This window comes from Pleurodeles waltl, chromosome 7 (genome assembly GCF_031143425.1).
Source record: "Pleurodeles waltl isolate 20211129_DDA chromosome 7, aPleWal1.hap1.20221129, whole genome shotgun sequence".
Lineage (NCBI taxonomy): Eukaryota > Metazoa > Chordata > Amphibia > Caudata > Salamandridae > Pleurodeles > Pleurodeles waltl.
In genome coordinates this window covers 938,371,965-938,397,069 of record NC_090446.1, presented here as the reverse complement: position 1 = coordinate 938,397,069, position 25,105 = coordinate 938,371,965, and the positions used below count along the sequence as shown (strand labels likewise).

Sequence of the window (25,105 nt, the reverse complement as noted above, 5' to 3'; positions counted from 1 at the left end):
TGTGGGGTCCACCTTCTCCGCGCTCCTGCTGCCCTTCCGCTCCTTTGATGGGGCTATCGGGCCCTTGCCTCCCCTAGATGGTGTGGCTGGTGAAGTGGCCGCACATTGCTCCTTGGGGGCAGCCCTGTCGGTTCTCGCACGGCGGCCCTTGTTTTTGCGGGTCCTCTTGCCGGGGGTGGGGGGGCTGGATGTGTCCTTGCTGCTGATCGATGTGTCACTGCTGGCAAAGGGTGGACTCCAGATCCCATGCACAACAGTGACACGCGAAGCTGGGCTGGTGGTGGCTGCGGTGCTCTTGGGACTCTTTGCAGATGGAGGGGGAGCTCATCGGAGGGAAAGAGGTCAAGATTAGCCATGAAAAGTTTTTTAGGGCCAAGGTAAAGGGTAGGAGAAGTGGTGATGGGAGTGGAGGAAGAGGAGGTGGTTGTAGGAGAGTCAGGTGTGCTGTCATTGGGTGAAGGTGCTGGTGCTGTAGGCTGTCGTGAGGTGGATGTCTGTTGGGTGGGTGGCTGCCTGAGTTTGTGTGTCTTGGAAGAGGGGGTGACAGACACAGTGGGAGAGGACACAGGGGACGTGTACATGGCAGTGGGGGTGGTGACTGCACGAGTGTGGACTGTACTGGAGGGTGAGGTGGTGATGGAAGCACTGGCTGATGTTGGGGTGCATGCAGGTGTGAGTGTAGACGTCACAGGGAGGGAGGAGGGAGACGAGGAGGAGGGGGACACAGAGGTGGTTGTGACTGTTGGAATGTCTGCATCTGGGTGTTGCTTGGGTGAGTGTTTGTGGGATCTGTGGTGCTTGTGTCTGGATGAGCTGCTCTTGGGTGTTGAGGTGTGTGCAGGCTGGTCTGATGGTGTAGATGGGATAGGCTGAGGAACAGGAGACAGAGAAAGGCTGGAGGCAGTAAGAAGAGGGAGGCTGGAAACAGGGACAATGGCTGCCGTCAGTGCTGAGGCCAGAGCAGTGAACGCTCATTGATTGGCAGCCTGACCCGAATGAATGCCCTCCAGGTACGCATTGCTCTGTTGCACCTCCCTTTGCACACCCTGGATGGCATTCAAAAGGGTCGTCTGCCCAACAATGAGCGTCCTTACCAGGTCAATGAGCTCCGCACTGAGGGCAGCAGGGGCAACAGGGGCAGGGGCTGAGGTGCCTGGGGCGAAGGAGACGCGCGCCTTCCTGGGCGAACGGGCACGGAGCGAAGACTGAGGGGCTGCTGGGAGGGCGGGGCTGGTGCGCTGGGTGGCGGCTGTACCTGTAGAGGCGGGGGGCACGGATGTTGCCACCACCGCTAGGGAGCTCCCATCCGAGGACCTGTCGCTGTCGCTGCTCTCACCAGCGGTCCCCGTCGTGGTGCTCCCCTCGCCCTCCGGATCACTGGTGCCCTCGGTGTCTGTTCCTGGGCCCACCGGGGCCTTGTGTCCTGCAGCTCCCTCGTGCTCCGATGCCAAATCTCCTCCGCCTGATGATGCTAATGCACACATGCACAAGAAGATGAAGAGAAAGGGTGGGGGGAGAAAAAAGAAGACCAGGTTGAGTGCATGCAATGTCAACACCGTTGGCGGAGAGGACAGACACAGGAGCCTAATGCACTAAGCCGCGCATTCGGGGTACACTACTCAGTACTACTGACTAGGACAACAGGCCAAGAGACGTCAAACGCGCACATGGGAGATGCTGGACCTTCAATGGCTGTACTTGTCACCCTACAGAGGTGGGGGCCGGGGGCACAGGGCCATGCCTTTTGGAGAGGACTACACTACAGAAAGCGCCCTGGCCTAATGTCACCCACAGCCCTCCTCCCCCACCCAGACGCCTCCACTGCGCAGAAAGATAGGAGAATGTGCTGATACTCACCCCCTTGTGTCTGCTGTGATGTCTTAAAGCGCCCATCCAATTCAGGGTAGGCCACCGCCAGGATCCGGGACATCAGGGGGGTCATGGTGCGACTGGCACCCCTCCTAGGTTGGGAGGCCATCCCCAGCAGTGTTTCTGCGGTCTTCCTTGTTCCGCGGCGGATGTCCTCCCACCTCTTGCGGCAGTGGGTGCCCCGTCTGTTGTGGACCCCCAAGTTCCGGACTTCCTTGGCGATGGCACGCCAAATCTCGATCTTCTGATGGGCGCTGACCTATTTGACATGTACAGGGTGGAAAGGAGGAAATCATCAATGACCTGCATGTTAGATGTGATTGGCCCCCCCCACCAACTTTGCCATATGGCACATGCTCTCATCTGTCGGGCGTTGCACTCCTCATTCGCCCCCCACCCCACCAACTTACATCCACCCCAATCCACACAGGCATAGCCCATTCCATGTGCACCCGGTGTACTTACTTGTTGGTCTGGAGGACCGTAGAGTAGCGCATACTGGGGGAGGACCCCATCCACGAGCTTCTCCAACTCTTCAGACGTGAAGGCAGGGGCCCTTTCCCCAGTCGCAGCAGCCATTGTCACTTCCAGGCCGAGGTCACAGCAGCACTTGCAGTATAGGTCCTCTCCTGTGGATGATCAGGTCTCGAGTGATCAATCAGCTAGGAAATGGCGGTCACGCCCGCGGCGGTGCGTACCGCGGCGGTGCGTACCGCGACCGCCGGCGCACATCGTCATTGGCTCCTGAAACCCATAGGGTTCAATGTTAACCAATGCGGCTTTGCGCCACGGTCTTCGACCGCCTACCGCCACGGTGTGCCCCGCCAGCGCATTGACCTCACATCCCATTGTCCCACTTCACAGGTCAGGCAGCCGCCATTTCAAGGGCCTACATGGCTTAATTTTGACTGCGACACACAGGCCTAGGCCTTGCATTGCCACACATACACGCCTTTCAACCCATTGCCATTCTTTAACTGTGCAAGCTGTCTGTACGTACCTGTGGTTTGCCTGACTCTGTGCTCCATGTTGTCCTTCCTAGGCACCGTCCGCTGGGACTTGCGAGGAGAAGGCCGAATCCTCGCGTGTACCGACTGCTGGTGGACCTGTCGACAATGGAAGAACGCCATATAATACTTCGATACAGACTTGACCGTGCCACTATCCATGAACTGTGTGCCCAGCTGGAGCCAGCCCTGATGTCCCCCATCCGCCAACCCACAGGGATTCCCCCTCTGGTGCAGGTTTTGTCAGTCCTCCATTTTTTGGCAACTGGGTCATTCCAGACCACAGTGGCCATGTCATCTGGAATGTCTCAGCCTATGTTTTCAAAGATTTTGAGCAGAGTGTTGTCTGCCCTGATGAAACTCATGCGGAGCTACATCATTTTCCCAGAGGAGGGTGACTTGCCTACAGTGAAGGGTGATTTCTATGCCCTTGGACATATCCCCAACATCATTGGTGCCATTGATGGGACCCATGTGGCTTTGGTACCCCCAAAAGACGATGAGCAGGTGTACAGAAACAGAAAAAGCTATCATTCGATGAATGTCCAGGTGGTCTGTTTGGCTGACCAGTACATCTCCCATGTAAATGCCAAGTTCCCAGGGTCAGTGCATGACGCGTATGTGATGCGAAATAGCAGCATCCCCTATGTGATGGAGCAGCTACAGAGACAACGTGTGTGGCTAATAGGTGACTCTGGTTACCCCAACCTGCCTTGGCTACTGACCCCAGTGAGGAATCCCCGGACCAGGGCAGAGGAACGGTACAATGAGGCCCATGGGCGAACTAGGAGGATCATCGAAAGGACCTTTGGCCTCCTGAAGGCCAGGTTTAGGTGCCTGCATATGACTGGGGGATCCCTGATGTACTCACCAAAGAAGGTGTGCCACATCATCGTGGCCTGCTGTATGCTTCACAATCTGGCATTGCGACGTCAGGTTCCTTTCCTGCAGGAGGATGGTGCAGATGGTGGTGTTGAAGCAGCTGTGGAGCCTGCGGAGAGTGAAGAGGAGGAAGACTCAGAGGACGACACATACAACAGGGACAGAGTAATAGAACAGTATTTCCAGTAGCACACAGGTAATAATCACCCATGCCATTTTACATTTCCTGAAAGCCTCCTGCATCTCAACTTTGTCTATTTCCCCCCAGAACTATAAACATGATGTTTGATTTTCCCTTCCCTTTTCTGTGCTGTATGAGCCACTGCGTGACCTCGGCTTGGTTGGCCCATGGACTAATGCTAAGTTACCTCGGTATGTGTAATTCACAATGTTAATAATACGTAATTGATATGTAATGTGTCATACATTTGTAAATAAGACAGGCTGAGTCCTGATTGATTTCAGTGCAATGTGTGATTTATTATTAGTGCATAGATATTGGTACATGATAGTGAAACAGTGATGGGTGGGGGTGGAGTAATGTCCATGGCGGAGTCCAGTTCTCAGTCTCACAGGTGCATTGTCCATATGCCTGTGGCAGGATGGAGCAGGGGCAGTTCAAGGTTTGACAGGGTGGCAATGTGGAACAGTGGGAGGACTTCAGGGGGTATGTGATGCTGGCGGGGGACTTGACATCCTACTCTGTAGTTTTTTTTTATCTCAGGCTCCTTTTGCGGGGCGGTTGTTGTTCAGAAGGAGGTGGGGTTCTGGTGGGCTGTCGTTGTGGTGGGGCCTCCTGTCCACTAGCGCCGGCGGAGGTGGTAGGCTGTTCCTGTTCCTGGCTAGTGACAGGGGCCCTGTGTGATGCCACATGGTCCCGAAACGTGTCCTCTATACGGTTCAGGGCCTGGACTATGCTCCCCATAGCGGTTGAGATGTTGCTGAGTTGGTCGCTGAACCCCATGTAGCGTTGCTCCTGCTGTGCCTGGATCTCCTGGAACCTGGCCAGTACCGTCGCCATCGTCTCTTGTGAGTGGTGGTAGCCTGCCATGATGGTGGTGAGGGCCTCTTGGAGAGTGGGTTCCCTGGGCCTCTCCTCCCCCCCTGTCGCACAGCAGCCCTCCGAGTTGCCCTGTTTCCCTGGGCCTCTGTCCCCTGGACGGTGTGCCCACTCCCACTGCCCCCAGGTCCCTGTTGTTGTTGGGTTGGTGGGTTACCCTGGGGGCCCTGTAGTGGTAGACACACCGCTGCTTGACCTGTCCTAGAGACAGAGGCATGGGCCCGCTGGGTGGGAGCTGTGCTGTTGTTCCCAGAGGGGGTTGGTCTGCAGTGGCCTGTGTCTGGGTGAGGGGAACCGACTGCCCAGAGGTCCCCGATGGTCCGGGCTGGTCATCAGGTTCCAGGTCGACAGAGCTGCTGTCATCACTAGGGGCCTGTTCCGGGGGTGGGATGGACATTTCTGGTCCCTCCTGACCGGTGTGTTGTCGTTCGGGTCCTGCATGGGGTAAGAGGGTATGGTTATTGTTTCTGTGTGTGCATTAGCTTGCGTTTTATGGGTGCCCTTGTCCCCCAGTGTTGGCATTCCCTTGGGGGAGGTGTTGTGAGGGTGTTTTGTGGGGGGGGGGATGGGTATGTGCAGTGGTCATGCTTAGGTGATGGGTGTCCATAGTTTGGGGGTGGCATGCAGGGGTTGGTGTTGGGTGGGTTGTGCTGGGGAGACATTCTCAGGAAGGGTTGGGGGCTGGGGGGTTGGGGGTGAGGGTGGGGGTTAGCATGCTGGGGGGGGGGGGGGGGGGTGAAGTGGTTGGCCTTGTACTTACCAGAGTCCATTCCTCCGTGTACTCCAGCGAGGCCATCAGGATGCAGGATGTTTAGTACCTCTTGCTCCCATGTTGTGAATTCGGGTGGAGTGGGTGGGGGTCCCCCGCCAGTCTTCTGCACTGCGATGTTGTGTCGCGAGACCATCGACGCACCTTCCCCCGTAGGTCGTTCCATCGTTTGCGGATGTCCTCTCGATTTCTGGGATGCTGTCCCACCGCGTTGACCCTGTCCACGATCCGCTGCCAGAGCTCCGCCTTCCTTGCTATGGTGGTGTGCTGGACCTGTGAGCCGAAGAGCTGGGGTTCCACTCTTATGATCTCCTCCACCATGACCCGGAGTTCTTGGTCCGAAAAGCGTGGGTGCCTTTGTGGTGCCATGGGGTGGTGTGTATGAGGTGTGGGGTGGTGTATGTGATGATGTGTGTGTTGGTGTGTGGTGCTTTGTGCTTCTATGTGGTGTGTGTGATGTTGTGGTGTGCCTCTGTGTGTCTGGCTCTCTATTCTCTGATGTGTCTCTCTCTCCTTCGTCTCTGGTTTTTGTTGGTAGGGGTTTGTGGGTGATGTGGGTGTGTGTTTTATATGGTATTGGATGTGTGGGAGTGGTGTGTGTATGTGTTTCAGGTGTGTGCCTTTCAAATTGTCCAATGTGGTAGGGGTTTGTAAAGGTGTGTGTATTTTGACCGCGGCGGTGTGTACCGCCAATGGAATACCGCGGTTGAATGACCGCCGCGTCGATTTGCGGGTCATAATGGGATGGGCGTATTTCTGTTGGCGTGGCGGTGGAGGTTTGGTCTTCTCCAGTTTACCGCTGGCCGCTGATGTGGCGGACTGCAGTGGAGGGCGGATTTTCGGAGGTTTTGCAGTTGTGGGTCAGAATGTCCGTGGCGGCTGACCGCGGCCGCGGCGGTATTGTGGCGGCCTTCTGACCGGCGGTAAGCGGCTTTTACCGCCGAGGTCAGAATGACCCCCTATATGAGTGTAGGAGTGAACAAGAGTGACAGAGGTTTGTTTGATCAATTTTGGAAACCACTGGCTTGTTCACATGCACAAGATGCAGGGGAGGTTTTTCCCCTTGACAGTGGAAGTGTATTGCTGATATTCCTGAGACTGGTGGGAGAACCCAGGCAATGAAGTGTGAAGAAAAGAGACAGGCTTCCCCATAACATTTCAAATAGGTCTTTTTGACACAGAGGGATGTGTAGTCTTCCTGCAACTGACATTTAGTAAATAATAGGAACTGCAGTTCCTGTTGTCTGGGTGTGAGGGTTCTTTATATGCAGGCAAGCTCTTTGTCTCTCTTCCTGATCAGTGTCAGGTGTGGCTGTTAATAGTTGGATGCAGACTGCTCACAACTCTTTGTGCATCTGTTTTGGGGGCTCCAGTGTGGAGTCAACCCTGCTGACAAGAAAATCAATGAAGACAAAGGCTAAGTCTGGAAGACAGTCTGAGAAGGACACATACAAAGAGAGCTGACTCAAACCGGTTTTGAAAGGGCAGGCAGAGAAGGCACATCCTTGTCGCCCCATCACTCTATAAGAGTGGAAGCTGCTGAGACACTTATTGTTGCAGCTCTATGTTCTCTCTGATCAAGGAAAGGGTGCTTCACAAAGAACCCAGTTTCCCACTCCATAACTAGAAGTGGTGTCTGCCTGGCAGCTAGCTACCCAGAGGTAAGAGGGCATGACCAGTTCTGGTCTGGATAAAGAACTATGATCTTGTCCTGGAAACCTTAAGGGCCTGATTTAAGGAAAATGGCACTGCACTAAGTGCAGCGCCACTTTCCTTGCGCCCCTTAACATTCCCCTAATGCCACCATGTGGGCGCCTTAACTAAGATACAGCACACCATGGCGTAGTAGTTAGGGAGCTAGTTCGGAGCTTTGCATGATTCGTGTCAACAATATTGACTCTAATCCTGCAAAACCTATTGAGGCCCATTGTAAACAATGGTGTGGCTCATTTTAATGTCTACTCTGAGCAGGCGTTAAAAGTGCTGAAAAAAAAATGACGCAAAAAAATCTCTTAGATTTCTTTGTGCAATTTTTCGGCCCCCCTAATGGAGGAACGCCCCCTTTTGCATACATTATGCCTGGCACAGGCATAATGTAGCTCAAAGGGTTACAAAATGCATGCACTGTGCCACTTTGTAAATTTTGCGCTGCAATTTTGGCCTTGTTGGACCACATTAGCGTAAAAAAAATAACGCTAATGTGATGCAAGTAGGTGCTAGGTGCTCTTAAATCTGCCCCTAAGAGTCCTGCCTGAAAGATAGAGAAGGGGCGGGCTGACCCTGTAGCAGGAGCTGACTGCTGTTGTGGACAGAAGCGGCTGTTATTGGTGCTGTGGTCCATTCACCAGAGAGTCACAACTAGGTTGACTTGTGCTTTGGCCTGGGAGCCAGTCACAGAACTCATCACTGGAACCACAACATTTAGGAAGCATGCTTGTACAGTTCCACTGTCATCCCTATTGTTGCAGCCATGGCACTTGCCAGAGTGTGCCGGATCAGTTGACATATTCTGCAGCACCTACTGTGTGCAAGTGATTGTGGGTGATGTAACGATGGCACAACCGACCTGTGCCACTGAGGTCCTTTTCGCCAAAGAAGAAGATTCTTATGAACCCTTGGTGGTCACACCAGGTTACCCTGCTAAATGCCTGAATGGCTAGCCAGGCACTGACCCATAGTGTGCCAAATGGACTACACCGCTCCGAGAACAATGCTGGTGCTTCAAGGCACTCTATGCTGAAGCACTAATTGGATGGAATGGCGCTGGAGTCTTCAGCACTCAAAAGGACTTGCTCGTCTTTGCCCCAAAGTGTTTTGAAACTGACTGGTTACCACTGTAGCCCTGCACCAGAAATGAGGCTGTACCATCGCCGATTCCCAGGGAAGCACAAGTAAACCTGTCACCACCAACAAGACTCACCAGATCAGAGGAGCCTGAACTTCTGCAACAGCAATACCTGCCAGCTGCAGACACTGTAGAAACCCAGAAGACAGCCACTGCCACAAGCCAGCCTCCCATGCTGTGCCTAGCGGCCAGCACCATCCAGCAAGAATTGTCCTGTTGCTTGACTTGACCACGTGCAGCACATCTACAGTGAGCACCGAGTGACAGCAGAAGGACTACTCTGGCTGCCTCTGCCCTGAGAAGGGGTGACAGACTGTTTCCTGCTCCAGCAGTAGAGTCTGTATGCAAAGGGAGAGAAAGTGCTGCACCCGAACTAGCTACCACTCCACGAGACCCTAACCTACAACAAGTGAAGGTGGGTGGAGTGAGAGGGGACTAACCTACTAGCATATTGGATTCATCCCCATTCATCGGGTGTCTCATAACTTTTGTCTTGTGGGTAGTACTGTGCCTTATAGCAGAATAAAGTATTTTCTCTACATGAAGAGAAGTAGTGGGCTGGACAATCATAATAATGACACCTCTGGGTGTTGAGTGCTGGGTCTCCCCAACAGTAACCTCCCTGAGAAGCCTGTGACTGCTTGCCACCGCTACTACTGAGAGTCAAGTACTGAAGGGTTGTACTTGGCCCAGTTTTCATAGCCGTTTTAGTCCGGAACACTGGACAGTAGAGGCTGTGAACCCAGCCCCCATAGCTGTTGCCCAGTAGCTCCGCCCGCCCTGTGGCCCTCAAATGGGGTCTGACATCAATTTAGTCTTTCTTTTAGCTCTATTATGTGTGTCCCCATTCACTTAGAAGTGACAGACAACTACTTAAACCTCTGAAACTCCTCCTTTCTCTCTTCGTTGACAGCCGATGAGGATAGACTGTAGCAGTGTTTTTCAACCTTTTTTGGGCAAAGGCACACTTGTTTCATGAAAAAAATCACGAGGCACACCACCATTAGAAAATGTTAAAAAAATCTGGCACATGATGTTAAAATACATTGCACGACAAGTAAGGTGCACAAGAGGGACATAAGAGGCAGTGGAAAGGGAGAAGAATACAGATTGGGAGGTGTAGTAAATGAGAGAAAGCGCATTATTTTGTGAAATAACCAACATTTTTGAAGTCGTTCTTTACAGAGGGTTTGTCTGTGTGTAAAAACTGTTGAAATCCGACAGATGTCTCACATTAGCCAACTGAAAGTACCTGCATCCAATTATTTATCACAAAATACATTTATTAGGGGGGTTGTAACACCATACAACCCCATCCCTGAAGCTACGCCCATGGCCCCCAGCCTACATCTCCGACCCCTATATATGGGTCCATGCCCAACCTGTCTCCTCCTCTCTCCGTCCATGCCTATCTCTCACCCACTTTTCTCTGCCAGAATGTTTGCCTGTTTCCTAGATGCCTGCGTAAATATACCTGACCTTCTATCCCTCATAATCATTTACTTTCTGCCACTGCTCGGATTCCAAATATCAGCTGTTGCTACATATTCTGATCTACAACCAAGTAAATGATTCTTTCAGTTTAAAACTGTTCCAAAAGAGCAGAAGTCATGAATGGTGGAAAAAAAAAACACTCAGGGCTGTAGCTTCAACTAGTGCAGCAGGAGCAGTGGCACTGAAGCCCAGAGGCCTGAGGGTCATCTGAACGCTCCTTATCGCTGCATTTTATAAATTATTCAAAGAGCATGTGCTTTGCGGACGAGGGAGCACTCCCTTCCTTGCAGTAGGACCTATGATACGCTGGCTACTACGCTACTGAAACTCACTGTTCGCCTTCCATGCGAGGCAAAGGCAGAAATGGAAACAAATAGTTTATGTTAAAATATTACCGACAAAAATATCGTCCTACAAAAATATCATATCCCAAATTTCGCCTTCCACATTATTGTGAAAGTAAGCCTAAACTGACTACCACAACGTAGTGAAAAGATAATATAGGTAAGAATGGATGTACTGTTTCTAACTTCACATCTAGGTACCTTGAAGATTGTTATCTATGAAGACAGATATCTTTACCTGCAAGGACTAACCTTCATGATATCGGAGTAGTCGTTATTCTGGGTACTATGGGGCTTATTTACAAGCCCCTTGCGCCGCATGTGCGACAGTTTTTTTTCCCATAGAAAAAGTTTGTGTAGCTCAGAAATGAAACAGTGCCATGCAAAAATGTTTTGTGAAGTGGCACCTGGACTCAGATGGCCTTTGACGCCTGGTTCAAGTCCGGCAACCTTACTTTGAAAAACCGCTGTAGCGCTCCGGGAAAAAGTTGTAAATATTTTGTTTCTTGCTTCGTTTAACTAATTTCTCGAAAAAAATAAAAGTTGCATAAACGTCCTAATATCATGTGACACTTCTTGAAACGTTTTAATTTTCCACTCATCCTCGCATGGATCGAGATATAATATGTCGATTGCGCCTTTCTACCTGTAGGAAAGCAGAACATGCATTCTCTGGAGCCAGCTCTTTTTACCGAGTTTTACTAGTTGTCGAGTTCTCGACCTCGGACCGATGGAAGTCTTATTCGGCCCTCTCACCGGCATTATGGTACACGTTACCCCATTCTGTCAGGGCTTGGTGTGAATATGGCGGGAAATATGCCCCCCAACCAGAACGCCTTCTTTTAACTGCACCTTCACATTCAATAACTATTAGTTAACATACATCGGTTAACTCCTGACTCACCTTATTGCAATATTCGGGAACATTTTTAACGTCTGCCTGCAGAATGTTCCCGAAGAAGGGGAGCGAGGGGGGTCCGGGTGGGTAGCGACTCCAACTCCTCCGGCGCTTTGTGAAATCTAAGAGCAACGCGAGTACAATGAAGAAGAACGAGGTAGACTCATCGACGCCCGGAGCGTTCCCATGGAGACATGGGAACTCGCAACTGACTCGTCGGGCTTTCCTGAAGAGAAGCTGGTTGGCGCTGGCGTGGACGTGGTCGTAACGACCCGTTCACGCCGCCCTAGTGGGCGAAAATTTATTTTTAATTTTTTTTTTTAAATCTTTCGAATTTTTCCCACGGCACACCAGGCAACATCTCGCGGCACACTAGTGTGCCGCGGAACAGTGGTTGAAAAACACTGGACTGTAGAGTACAAACGTGAGATTTGGAAGAAATAATTCATCACACAAAAAGCTCTGTAAACTTGTTACTTCGATCTGAATATCCCTAACAAAGGAACTCTTTTCATCCAGGATCAATCACATTACCCTCTTTATAGTTCTGTTCATTTTTAAAGGCGAAGTTCTACGGCCACTACTACATCCTTGCATGCTGTACGCATTCTAGTGAAGACTTTTTAGTTTATCAAACCTGCAATTGTACTTTTGTCATTAGGAGTGCTCAATTAACCTTTCACAACATCAATTTTTAAGAGTGCACGGTTTATTTATTGTATCCTATTTTATGTAACTTTGTTCCATAAAGTGTGAATCTGAACGAGGTACATGGAAATACAGTATACAGTAAAGTACAATGTAACGCAGCAAAATCCGGTTATCATTAAAATAGGTGGCTAAAAGAAACTATATAGTAAATAGTTTAAGAGGAGAATGTGGGATTCATATGTTGCTTTAAAAAAGGCGTAGCATGGAGATGCACACAATGAAACAAATTAAATTACAAACCATACACTAAATTTAACATGTATGTAGGTATTAGTAGAAGATAGAAATTTCATTTATACATTCAGGATAATTTATACATGTAGGAGAGTGGATGCATTGTATGAGATGGGCAGATATGACCAGGCCAGAGAGGCATATATACATTGAGAGGAACTAGCATAGTCGTTTGTGGAGATACAATTAAAAAAAATCTACACCAAGGATAAACGAGGGTGCAGAAGGTGGGGGGCAAACTAATGGTGGGTGTAGAATTTTTACATGGCATTTATAGCACGAGAATCATTCTAATTAGGGAGAAAATGTAGATGATAGAAACAACAGCATAAGGGCAATCAGAGTTTTAGGTAGTTTGATTACAGCAGTGTTAACATTTTTATGGGGGAAAGTGGAACAAAAAACAGTGATACAGAAGTCCAGTCCAGTTTTTAAATCTAGGATTCATCTAGACGTCAGTTAAGAGGGCCTTTGGTGTTTTTGTACCCAGGTAACAAGGGAGCATTTCTGATGCGTGTGAAGAGGGTGTTACAGATTTTAGGTGAGCTGCTGAAGAAGCGCCTAGGAAAAGTTGTTTTTTTTTAATATGGGGATGTCAAGAACAGGTTTGCTCTTTGCCCATACGTTTTTTGAGAGCTCTTTAATCTTTTGAGTTTTTGTGGTACATGGGAGGAACTAACTTTAGGGCATTGTAGGTGAGTCATGCAGTTTGAGGGAGCAACATGCATTAGTGGGTAGCCATTTGAGTGAGAAGAGGGCAGGAGTGAATTGATCGGATGTTTTTTGTGGTTGTTAAGCATCGTGCTTGTGGGAGTAAGGCACCTGTTAAAGGAACGTGGCGGTATTTTGCATGATTTCACCTGTGCCCCTCACTACCAGATGGACCAAGATCAGCCTGGAAGTCTAACATCCTTCTAATTCACCAGTCTACATCCCCTCTCAGTAGCCCGTCAGTGAAACGTAGAAGAAAGGAAGGCTGTGGGCTCCTTCTGAGCTGGATCCCCTACTTCATACCAAACCTTAGTAAAACACCAAAATTGTGTATCTGCGCTATAAAATACAACAGTAATAATTCAATATATAAATTGTGATACGCCATATAACTATACTCAGTTTTTATACAAACTTCAGTAACATGCCTGAACAATTAATGATGAGTGAATTATTCAGTATACTGAAAATAGTATTACGGGAGGATTTTCTAGAGCATTCACTTACTCATATGTGTGCAGATTTTTGGGGTTCTTCTCCACAAGGTAGCTACTTGGTGCGTAGCCCTCATGCCTGCAAAAAAGACCATGTTTATATATTTGTTTTTATGATTAGTTTTTATTTTGGATAAATGAATCCATAAAACACAGTAAAAACAGAGATACAAAATAAAAGCAACGCTATAGCATAATACATATAATGCATGATGCCAACAATCACATGCAAAGTGCTAGCGACGTCGCTATAAGAAAAATAATAAATATAATAACATAGGGTAAATTAGATTAAAAAAACATCTTGGGGCTCATTAAATATGCAGACAATGATGAGTTCCACAAAATCCATGAGCTCATACGTTCATGATAAAATTTGTAAACTAGTGGCAATGATCAGGTAAAAAATGAGATGCAAACGCAACAAAAAAAAACATAATATAAGATTGTGCTGATCAACCAGTACTGTTAAACGCGTATCATACCATCAACTATGGGCGATACAATTGTGAATAAGCAAAGCAGGGTGTAGGAGTTTAGTCACCTCAGTAACAACCAGTTCTCTCGTGTCAGTCCATAATATATGTAATACAGGGACAAACTAGGTCCATCCCTAGAGCTTGCACATGGGTATAAGCCATTTTTTACAAGGGTGCTCATAAGCGGGACAGAAAAAAGCAAAGTGGTGTCAAGTTTCGTCAACTGAAGTGCAGAAGAGGTACTTGCTGGTACTGCAATATTTCCCACCCCATTTGGCACAAGGAGTGTTCACGGGGAAGACCTCATACCTCCATTTTAAATAATGTCGTAGAGGGATACATCTCGGAGCAATATCAAGCAGCGATTCATATGGGAGGGGGGTAATCTTGATGTCTAATAACAGGTCAGTTAACAGTTCTTGCAGCCAAAGATGCTCCTTTAAGCATTCTGTGACTGAGGTGTGAGAGACTGACATAGCTTGAACTGGGGTGTCCCAAAGACATGGCTAGCCAATCTCATAAAGCATCGATTTAGAGTGTGCAAATCAAGGGATCTTCTCACAACCCTAGGTTCTTAAAAGCACCCTAATCGCGGCTCTAAATGAGTCCAAATCATCTGTGGACCCAAGCCTATGCCAAAACTTAATGGGTCAGGGCATCACACTAAGGTTAATCTGGCAGATAACAATGTCCATAATTTGGGGAAGGAGAGGAGAACTTTCTGGGAGATTGAGGAGAATCCGAACAAATTTGTTTTCAGCCTTGGAGTGGTCATCGGCCCTCACATAACCCGAGAGTTCAGCACCATACATAACTGAGGATTTTGCATTGTAGATCTCCACTGTTGAGGCAAGGGAAGAGGCCTGGACTTTTTTACACACCTGATTCTTGCAACAGTGTAAATGAACTCTTGTCAATGTGCGTGGACCAACTCATCTTATGCGTTAAACATACACCAAGATACACAAACTCCTGGACTTAATCCAAGGGCACGCCCTGCACCAAAATATTCGCCATTCCCACTTTATAAGGATTGAAGATCATAAATGTTGTTTTTTAATATTAAGTTTGAGGCCCCGGGCACTGTAGAAACTCAAGAAGCGATCAACTACAGCTAGCAGGCCACATAGAGTTTTTTAAATGAAGAGCGTGTTGTCTGCGAAGAGCAGCGAGGAGATTTTATAACTACCCAATTTAGGAGTTCAGGTAGCAAAGCTTCTTAAGTACATCATTGCACACACCACTGGCGGACACCATTCATGATCTTGAAGGGCTTTGTGGGTTCTCAATTATTCCTATATCTAACACGGGCAGTGTTGGAAGTATGCAACCTAGCTAGAACAGACAAGATGTTTTCAGGAACACCCATTTGCTCACAATCTCCCACAACTTAGCTTTCAGACTAGAATCAAAGACTGATATTAAATCGACAAAGACAATATATGAGTAGCCTTTTTCTAGTGTTACAGTATTCCAATATGTGCTACAAAACCATAATATTTGGTTAACAGTAGTAATGTACAACAGTAGTAATGTACTATAGAGAGAATACAGGTTCGCACTTCCTATATATGTATATAATGTACTTGGAAAATAATATCAAAAGATCACATATAGTACTCTGAAGGTGTCAAACTGGTGCAACACCCAACCACCTTGGGTGTAGTTTTGTCAACTGAGGAATCAATCAACATGGAGAAATAGATAATGGTTTACCCAGGCACACCACAATAGTCCATAAAGTCAGTTTCTTAGTACAATATATCAGTCAAATGTTCCAAGTACGCGTCTGTATACAGTTGAAATTTTATTCATCCAAGGCACCAGGAATCCAAAAAACAACTGCAGAATCAAATGAACAACAGCCGACATGTGTTTCATCATCAAGACTTCTCAAGGCATATGCTTGCGATCAAAATAATATTTAAGAAAACAGGACCTGCGCACATACCACTTTGCACTACGCGGCCCCAACCCAATACGGCTTACCATGGCCGTGTTTACTGGATTTACTTATTAATTCTGCAGACAACTTAATACCTTGCGTCTCCCCACAGTCGGGAATATTACATCTTTTCTAAAATCTTATATGGATTGCTAGCATATGCCTTAAAGAAGTCTTGATGAAGAAACACGTGTCGGCTGTTGTTCATTGAATTCGACTGTTGTTTATTTGGGTCAACTGTAGTGACCCTGCTCCTAAATCCCACCTTCATATCTGAAAGGATAGTATACTCCCGAATCCACTCTGTCAATTTCCTTAGAATAAGTCAGGAGAATAGCTTCTGGGATGTTTCAATCAGGCTGATGGACCTGTAATTCCCGGGATCTATTTACTTCTTTTTTAAATATTGGGACAATCCCAGCAGACTGTCAAGAGCCAAGATCAGGCCATGTTCCAAGATGGAACAAAACAGTAGAAGAAATAGGCGGCTCAAATGTGAGGTTACAATTGGAACAGGTCCTCAGGGATGGAATCGGGCCAGGACCTTTATGAAGAGGAATCAGCTTTATTGCCTCCAATATATCTTTGATAAAACACTCAACAAAGTGTTTTCTCTACCTACAAGAGTGAAGAGTACTTCAGTATCACTGCATGTGGAAGTAGGCTTAGCTGCATAGGCCTTCTGGAAATGGTTCACCCAGGTCTTGGGTCCTAGGATATAAACTATCCAAGCAGTAACATAAAACCTGCCATAGGCCACTATACCCCAAAATGATTTACTATCCCCTGCCCTAGCAACTATTACCAGGTCTTCTCAGACCTTACTTTCCCATGTCAATTAAGCCTGCGACAATGCATCGTTATAGGTTTTCCTAAAACTAGGGATGTCAATTCTATTCCCTGCTTTTAGCGTCTGTATAAGAGAAGATCTTGCCTTCCTACAATGTTTATCAAACCACAGGCAGCAAGAATGGGGTTTAGTAACCTTGCTGCCATTCTTACTTAAAAGACTTTGAAGGGAGCTAAACAGTCTTTCTTGGGAGTTAGAAACCAGAGTAAAAATCAGGAGCACACAAACAACTGGAAGTCAGTAATTCCAGGGTGTCAGCAACCTACCTATAGATAAAAGCCAGCATCTTCGGGTCCGTATAGACAGACTCCCATTTTAGGGCCCCCTTGTTGTTCAAGAGGGCCAAATCTCCCGGTAACTTGGAGATACGTGCTGATGGACTAGAGGCCCAAACTCCTTAAAGGTCAAATTAAGGGCGTTATAGTTAGTATCATGGCGCTCGACCACCATCATGTCTATAAGGAAAGGGCATAACTCTAAAGATAAAAATATATAATAAATGTAGGACTTTTGCTGTAGATGCTTAAAAGTGAAGGCACCATTACGATCGGAGATGGACCTGCCATTGCATGCTTTGAGGTCAAGTCGAAGAGCTAGGCCCATCAGCCGGTTGTCGGGCACTGTGCACCTTTTAACAGGTTCCAAGTCCAACTGATGGACACCCCAGGCTACATCTTCTTTCTCCGCTATATTAAGAAAACTAGAGATGCAGGGTTCAAATGTTACATTGAAGTCAACAGCACAACTACCTAGTTATTATGAGGGAGGGAGTCAATGACATCCTTTAGAGTTTTGAGAATGCCAGATGATCTGTTTGCCCCATTTGGTGTACTATAAACATTGAAAAAGTGCTAGGAAGAACCACCCCTGGCAAGTGACAACCCCAAAAGGTCTAGGGAATTAGGGTCAAGCCTAGTGACAGTAGAAGCTAGCAAATTCTTGATCCATATAATTAAACCACCTGCATGCTGCCCGCTACCCTGAGAGATGGCTGGGCAGAAAAAAGGTGTATACCCAAATCTGTGCACTGGCTGTACTCACCCAGGTTTACTGACACATGCAAAGATCAAATGAGTGGATAAAAACTTCCCAGTCCGGATCGGCCAATGCCGAATTAAGGCCAGCAATTTTCCATGACAGAATGTTCCAGGTTTTAATTTGAAGGCTTGGAATAGGGAAAGATGTGCATGGATCCCCTGGAGAAACTGGATGTCATACCTCAGGTGAAACGGTGCCTGTGGGCTCTGATTGAATCCTATTATTCGCAGCTGAGGTACAGGGTGCATTGAGTTTCAGGCAGATCTTAGACAATACTGGAATTGGAAATCGCAGCTCTTGGGAGCTAGGAGAGCCCAGGGCAAATCTAACAGTGTCTGCTCCACCTAATGGAGATGGAATACATTTTGCTCCAACAATGTCCTGATGAATGACAAACAAGCATTTCCTCTCAGTGCAAAGCTAGTGGATGTTTTTATTGATTAGTGAATCTTGCCCTTCTGATAACTTTGGGACATTAAGCATAATGATGGTACCTCGCTTCTCCGTGTTGAGCCCCTGTGGAAACAAAGGGGTGAGAGCTAAAGGGCCTAGGCATTGGACTGAAGACTGTTTCACTAACCTAGTACCTATACTTGGTATGGACTGAGGAAAGCCAAGCCTTGTGCAATCAGGAGCATGTCTCACATGGCGTTGAGGAGCCAGAGGGAGATAGTTATAGCAGGGGCTGTCTACCATAGCCAGACTTTCCATCCTCTGCCCCAGCCACTGGGAGAAGTTAAGGGAGCTAAGAACCGGAGGTGTGCAGTTGGGCCGACCAAAGTGGGATTGCACTCAGATGTTCTTAACGTGGTGTACTCAACATTTTACTTTGCCAGTGGTCAGAATTACCCTCATTCAATTATGGGGGTGTAAGAGGTTTGTCTGAGTTCCATTCTTTCTCCTGTGGTTGTTCTGAGATGATCTCTACTCTGTCTTGGTGGTTGAAGATATTCTCCTGTTCCTGTTAATGCTCTCATGATGTCTCTATCTAACCTATATGATCTGAATCCATCTGTTTACCCTGCAGGTGGCCTAGTATCATTTAGTCTAGCCAGCCAGACCCAGTTCTTTACTGTTTAATTAGTCTTATAGGTCTTTTGAGCCCTGTAGTTGGCCATCTTCAACACTCACTTGGGTCAAGTCATGTCTTTAACCTGTTGCTGATTTGAACCTATGAACCCTGCAGTTAGCTGGGGAGTTCTGGTTTAGCTTGCAGTTGGTTCAAGCTACTCCCTTAACTCAACTACAGATAACTTGGAGGACCCCCACAGTAGACATTTCCAAAACAGCACCTACAAACTGAAAACGGTGAACAGAGGAGCCTCCCTGGATCGAGAGAAGACTGGGAAGGAAGAGTGGAATGAAATTGAGATTTTGGAGCCCTGCCCCAACCCTTCAGGTGAGAGAACAAGGTGGAAGCAGAACATTTGTGCCCCACTGCTGCTTTTCAGACATGGACAGTCCGGGAGCTACAATGGTCTCTGGGAAACACATCAAAGAACAAACACTTAAAGAGATCCAGGAAACACAAAATGGACATACACTTAAAGAGATGTTGTCTACAACATCAATCACAAAGAGGGAACCACCTACAAAGAACAAACATGCCTCTTCCCCCACTTTGAATCTCAGAAACAGACCTCACAAAAAAGCCTCCCATAACCAGATCCTTAATAGAGGGCCTCTTTCGAAGAGACATCTCAAAACACTATGAGCCAATTTAATTAAGGCTCTCGAGGAGGTCAAGCATGAAATCATAGACATGGGGAAATGTGTCTTCTCACTGGAAGACACAGATTATACCAGAGAAAAAGAGGTGGAGACACTGAGGCATGAACTCCTATGCCTTAGAGATCAAAACACTGAGCCACAGGGACAAGTTGAGGACATAGAAAACCCCTAGAGAAAGAATAAAGTAAGAATGAACGATTTCAGACTATGGAGGAATTACCGGAAGCCAACAGAACACATGGACCAATATAGTTTGAGGAAAATAAACTATCTTCTTATCAAAACTCAACCATTGTTATGCTCTACATAAGATAAAACTTCCATCCAATTACACACTTATGAGACCCAATAATGTAAGATACAAAGGAGGTCATCCTTTTCATTTGCTTTTCACACGGGAGGACGAGTTGCATCAACTCTGTTTTGTAATTAACGGAAGACACCTCACATGCACTTTGAATCCTCCCATTCTCTACAAATGTATATATGAAAGGCCTTAAGGAGCAGCTGCTGGAAGACGATTCCCTACACCAGGAAAGACTTGAAACTCAATGACAACACCATAGTAGAAGACAGGAGGCAAGTCATAAAGATGTTAACAGGAGAAAATGGAAAAATCACCTGAGAACATTCATTGAAACTTTTAGCTGATGATTCAACCTTATGAAAGTACAGAGATGATTCTTTCTTGCAGAGGAGGGTATTTTCATGGCATGGGGGGCGGATATTAGGTGGTTGCTTCAGTTATGGGGGTGAGACCTCCAGTGGGTTGCTAATTAACAAAAGTGGGACCTCTGATTCCAGGATTCTTTCTTGCTGAGGAGGGTATTTTCATAGAAGGAAGCGGGTATTAAGTGGTCGCTTCGGGTGTGGGGTAAGACTTCTAGTGGGGTGCTAATTAACAAAAAATGGGCCCTTTGATTCCAGGCTGGGTTCTGTGTAAGTGTGCCAGTTATATTTCACAGGTTGGGTTTTAAAGTTGAGAAAGGTATGAGGGGTTCTATGTTTTGGGGGGTGATCTCTGAGACACTACACTGAATAAAGGGGTAACTGAACCCACTAAAATGCCTGGTAACACTCACTACACAACACAAAGGGATAGATACAGTGAGGTACTGTGGGAAAGGGAAATGACTAGGAGGCAAGACTTTCAAGACAAAGGCATGTTCGCATTGAAAATCACTAGCTTTAACTGTAGGCCAGAGGCCTAAATGGGTCAGCCAAGAGCCAGGAGACTGGCAGTGCTGTCCATGCTTCTTGACACTGAGGCTGATATCTGTTTATTGCAAGAAATGCACTTGTTCGAAAAGGACTGGTTAGGGTGAATTACCAATGGCTCTCAATGTATTTCCCAACCTTGGGCCCCAAGAGGGAACAACGAATTGCCACCCACCTAGCAAGCACTTTTTCCAGCATATTTCAGGAGAAATATATGGAAGAGAAAGCCGGGATTGACATTAAGATTCATATGGGGTGCTTTCTCATTCACAATAGCCAAAATGTATGCGCTCAATATAGACCAAGCAAATTTTTTGAGGGAGGTGCTAACCACGATTTTATAATCACCTAATAACGCGGGTCTGATAGGAGGGGATTTTAATCTTGTTATGACAATGTCTTAGACTGGTCTGCCCAGAGATCAGAAGGAGCTGTGGCAATTTCAAGTGGCGGAAGGGAAAACAACGTTTTGTTTCTTTGCTTTACTCAATAGTTCTTTACTGGGTTTGAGCAACTGTACAATAGCTCTCCAATACAACATATATATTCAGTACAGAGGCAACAACTTTTTGTCCCAATGCAAAATACGCTGCAAAATATTGCAATAAATACCCAAAGAGAGGGAACTCTAAGGAGGTTTACAAGTTAACCAACATAACAGAGAACATATAAAAAAAAAAAAAACATCCAAAGTACCCATAACCACCACAGGGATATCCAGTGAAAAGAGAAGGGTTATCTATGCCTCTCACCACCGAGGATAATCTATTTGTGGGTGGGGGTAGATACATGGCACGTGTCAAGGTTGCGTATGTAAATAACTGAGATGTGCCAGTACTCTGTCAACTCTGGGCTGCATTAAGAACACATTTTATCTGGCTTGAGTTAAGGCGGTCTGTGTCTGATTTGGCCTCAACAGCCTTCAGATACTCCTCTCATTGCACTGGCTGTGTGGCCCTTGCGTTACTGTGAGTGTTCTCGGCCAGAGCATCCAGTTCAGCATATATTCCTCTCTTCAGTTCCCTAAGCCAGGTCATAAGTGGGGTACCAGGGAAGATTTCTATGTCATCCTTATGTGCCTTTTGCCAAGGGTGATGGCGAGGTCTGGAAATCTATGCATCTTTTTGGTGGATTTGTGCATTTCTTCATTCCTAACAGGCAAAGTATGGCCTTTGTGGATATCTGCCTGCCCACTATCTTGTTAAGTGTGTTGTCACGGCCTCCCAGCACACTACAGTTGCCAGGTATACCCACACTATGTGATAGATATCCATGTCCATTTCTGTGCATTTCGGGCACATATGATTGGCACCTGGGTACATGCAGGTTAACCGAACTGGGGTCAGGTATGTTTGGTGTAGATAATTAAACTGAATGAGTTTGAGGAGTGTATTGAGGGTGAAATTCTTGACCATGGATAGACAGTGTTTCCACAGGGTGTCTGTCAATTCTTGACCTATATCAGCCTCCCACTGACCTTTCAAGGTACGCAGGTGTTGCACTTTCATATGTTGTATCGCACTATAAAGACACATCACCACCCTGCTGGCCCGACCATGTGTCAGCAGGTCTGTAATACAAGAGACAGTGGGGGTTCTGCTCCAGAGCAGGGAAAACTGGTGTGGTAAGGCAGAGTACAGGAGAGACCCAATGGGGGGAAGCCCCACGGTGTCCATTATGTCATCAAAAGGTCAAAGCAACCCATCCATGAACAAGTCCATCTGAGTGAGCAGCCTTGCTTCCAACCGGGAGTAGAAACTTTGCAGGGGTCATAGTTCTCTATATCGACTTGCTGGCGAAGGAGGACATTCAGGGGCACGTGGGGGGATCCAAACACAAATAAATTCACATATTTGGCAACCTATTGTACCAACACCAGCCTGAACCACTTCCTAGGCACATCCCAGCTGTTGCGTATGATTGTGTATGCAGTATACAGCCCATAGTGCTCTAAGACCATGTCCCCAACCAATGCAAACTACGAGTTCCCTGATCCAAATCCTACAAGACATCCCAGGAAATGTTAGGGCAACTGACTGGGGGAGATTGATGAATTTCCTTCTCAAAAAGCAGGATCAAGGAAAGAGATCCAAAAAGTTATTGTCTAATTCCAGACTGAAAATGACAAATGGAGCTATCACTATCAGCACCCTTTGAGATGGTTTAAAACATTTGTGGGAGGTACTCTGATAGCTATAGAAGTCAGGGTAAATAAAGAGTGAAAACAGGAAAAGGAAGCGCTCAAAACTAAGTTCAGAGCCGTAGAAATAAAACATTAAAGGTCCGGGGCAGTGAAAATGTGATGTGAGCCTACAACCCTTAGTATACAGGTTAAACTACTCAACATGGACGGTGTGGAATATACATTACTCCGGATAAAGCCAAAGTAATGAGCTAGCGGAAACAAAGCTGGTAGATTTCTGCTGTGCAAGGTGAGGGCCAAAATAACCAGCGAAAGAAATGCAGCAGTAACAGTGTCACAGAGTAGGGTTTTTAATGATGACATTAGCATCCTTGGGGAAACTCAACAATTCGAATAGAAACCTTTATAGGGCAGAAAATGTGCCTCCTGACAATGCAGGATTACGTTTCAAAGTCTAATGTTTCAAATGCACACAAACACAGACTCACTCACTACATCAGTCAATAAAATCGGAAGATATCATTTTAGGAACAGCCAGAATACAACTCAACAAAGTGCTCGATATAGATGATTTCAATCCGTCCTTTTATAAAGCTTCTTGTCATGCACTGGCTGCAATCCTGTTTAGGCAATTCAAATTTGCAGAAACTGACACAATGACAAGCACTATGCTTGAGGCATCTACCACAGGGATCTCAAAACGAGGTAAATACTGGGTGAAGTGCACTTCTTGTAGATCAATATTTCTCATCAGTGTGAATGCAAAAACTTCCACTGATATCCCAGCACATAGGCTGAACTTTCTTATGCCAGGATTAATAGATACCAACAAATCTGGTTTTATCGCTGGTAGGAGATGCAGTGATAATGCTAAGAAGGCGCTACTATGTTCTATACATGAAGCCAATGACGGAGAGGGTTCACAACAACAAATATATTTGCAGAGTTGAAACAGGAAAGGATAAACTTGTCATATACGCAGATAATGTCCTGGTGTCACTTACTTATCTTGTTGGAACCCTGGTGCCTTTAATGAAGGAGATGAGGCAGTTGCGGAAGGTCTCTGGGTCACCCAATTGATTGCGTAGCCCAAATAGAAGTGACTTCAAAAGGCACGTCTACATAACACTCTTGCACTGAGCACACCAAGAACTACTGACTTGTCTTAGCAAGGGCAGTCCTAGTTCGGGAGAATCGCAGCAGTTGCATTTTCCAGCTGCTAAAGATGCTATTTGTCTTCCAGTGATGTCCATTCTGCGGTCCACTGACCACACTTAAGTAGCTACAAAGTGTTATAAGCAACTTTATCTGTGCGAGGGAAAAAATAAATTAGCAAAGAAAGTGTCACATCAACACCTGGAAGGGGGACTTAAAGGTGGCACTAGGAATTGTGATTATTGTGGAATGATGTCAAGTGGCACAGTTGTGCTACATGGTTGAGTGGAGCACACTGTAATCTATAAAAAGTTTGTGCTTTATAGATCAAATCATTGTAGGTTCCCATGTTTGGAAGGTCCCTTGTCTCCCAAATAAACAGAGAGGATTGCGGTCTTTACCCCTCCCATGTGACCACAGCTACTCTGGGACAGAGTGGAAGAGAGAAGGGCGTTCATCTCCTTCCCCCACCGTTTACACCACTAATGTGCAACACTGATTTCACTCCAGTGTTCATAGAATATTTATTTTAGAGCTGGTCAGAAGTGGGTTTTAGAAGAAAAGTCTACCCCTTGGACCTACAGTTGATTATCCCATTTGATCTGCTCAAAAAGACTATGCCCCCTCCCACATTTGAGATGAAGAAATTGCGAAACTCTCACATTCAGCACTGAGTCTCTCACATATCCATTAAACCCCAAGGGACCAGACTCCTAATAACCTTAAAAATGGCTCATTACAAAGGATGGGATCAATTGTCTTCTTTCTGACATTTATAAATTGTTGAAATGTACATCAGATCTAGATAAGACCCCTGGCCAAAAGGGATGGGAGGCCCCCCATCCTGTCTATCTATTCTTTTTCTTGCTGTCCCTCCTCCTTCCCCCTCTCCTCCCTCCCACACCAGGTTCCTCTCTACTTCTGTCTTCCCAACCCTCCCTTCTTTTTCTTCTTCTTCTTCTTCTTCTTCTTCATCTTCTTCTTCTTCTTCTTCTTCTTTTTCTTCATCTCTCTCGTTTTCTTCTCCCTTCTTCCTTTCTCTCTCCTTTTCTTTCCTTTTTTCGTTCTTTTTTCTTCTCCTCTTTATCGTCTCTTTTCTCTCTCCTCCCCGCTTTTTCTCCTCTCTATTATCTCTTATCCTCCTACCCCCTTCCCCTCCCCCCGGCCTAACACTATAAGACTTGGACACACCGCTCTCCTACCATCCTTGCCACCGCAACCCCTGCTA

General features: G+C 46.7%; 1 protein-coding gene across 3 annotated transcripts in view; it reads right to left on the bottom strand.

Moving 5' to 3' along the window:
* The window catches only part of ITK (IL2 inducible T cell kinase), a 296,941-nt gene that overhangs the window by 87,918 nt on the left and 183,918 nt on the right, over window positions 1–25,105 (bottom strand). For all 3 annotated transcript variants that reach the window (XM_069199642.1, XM_069199643.1, XM_069199641.1), the window contains one exon: window positions 13,332–13,397. In XM_069199642.1, the coding sequence (XP_069055743.1) occupies window positions 13,332–13,397 (66 nt within the window). The remainder of the gene's footprint in view (window positions 1–13,331; window positions 13,398–25,105) is intronic.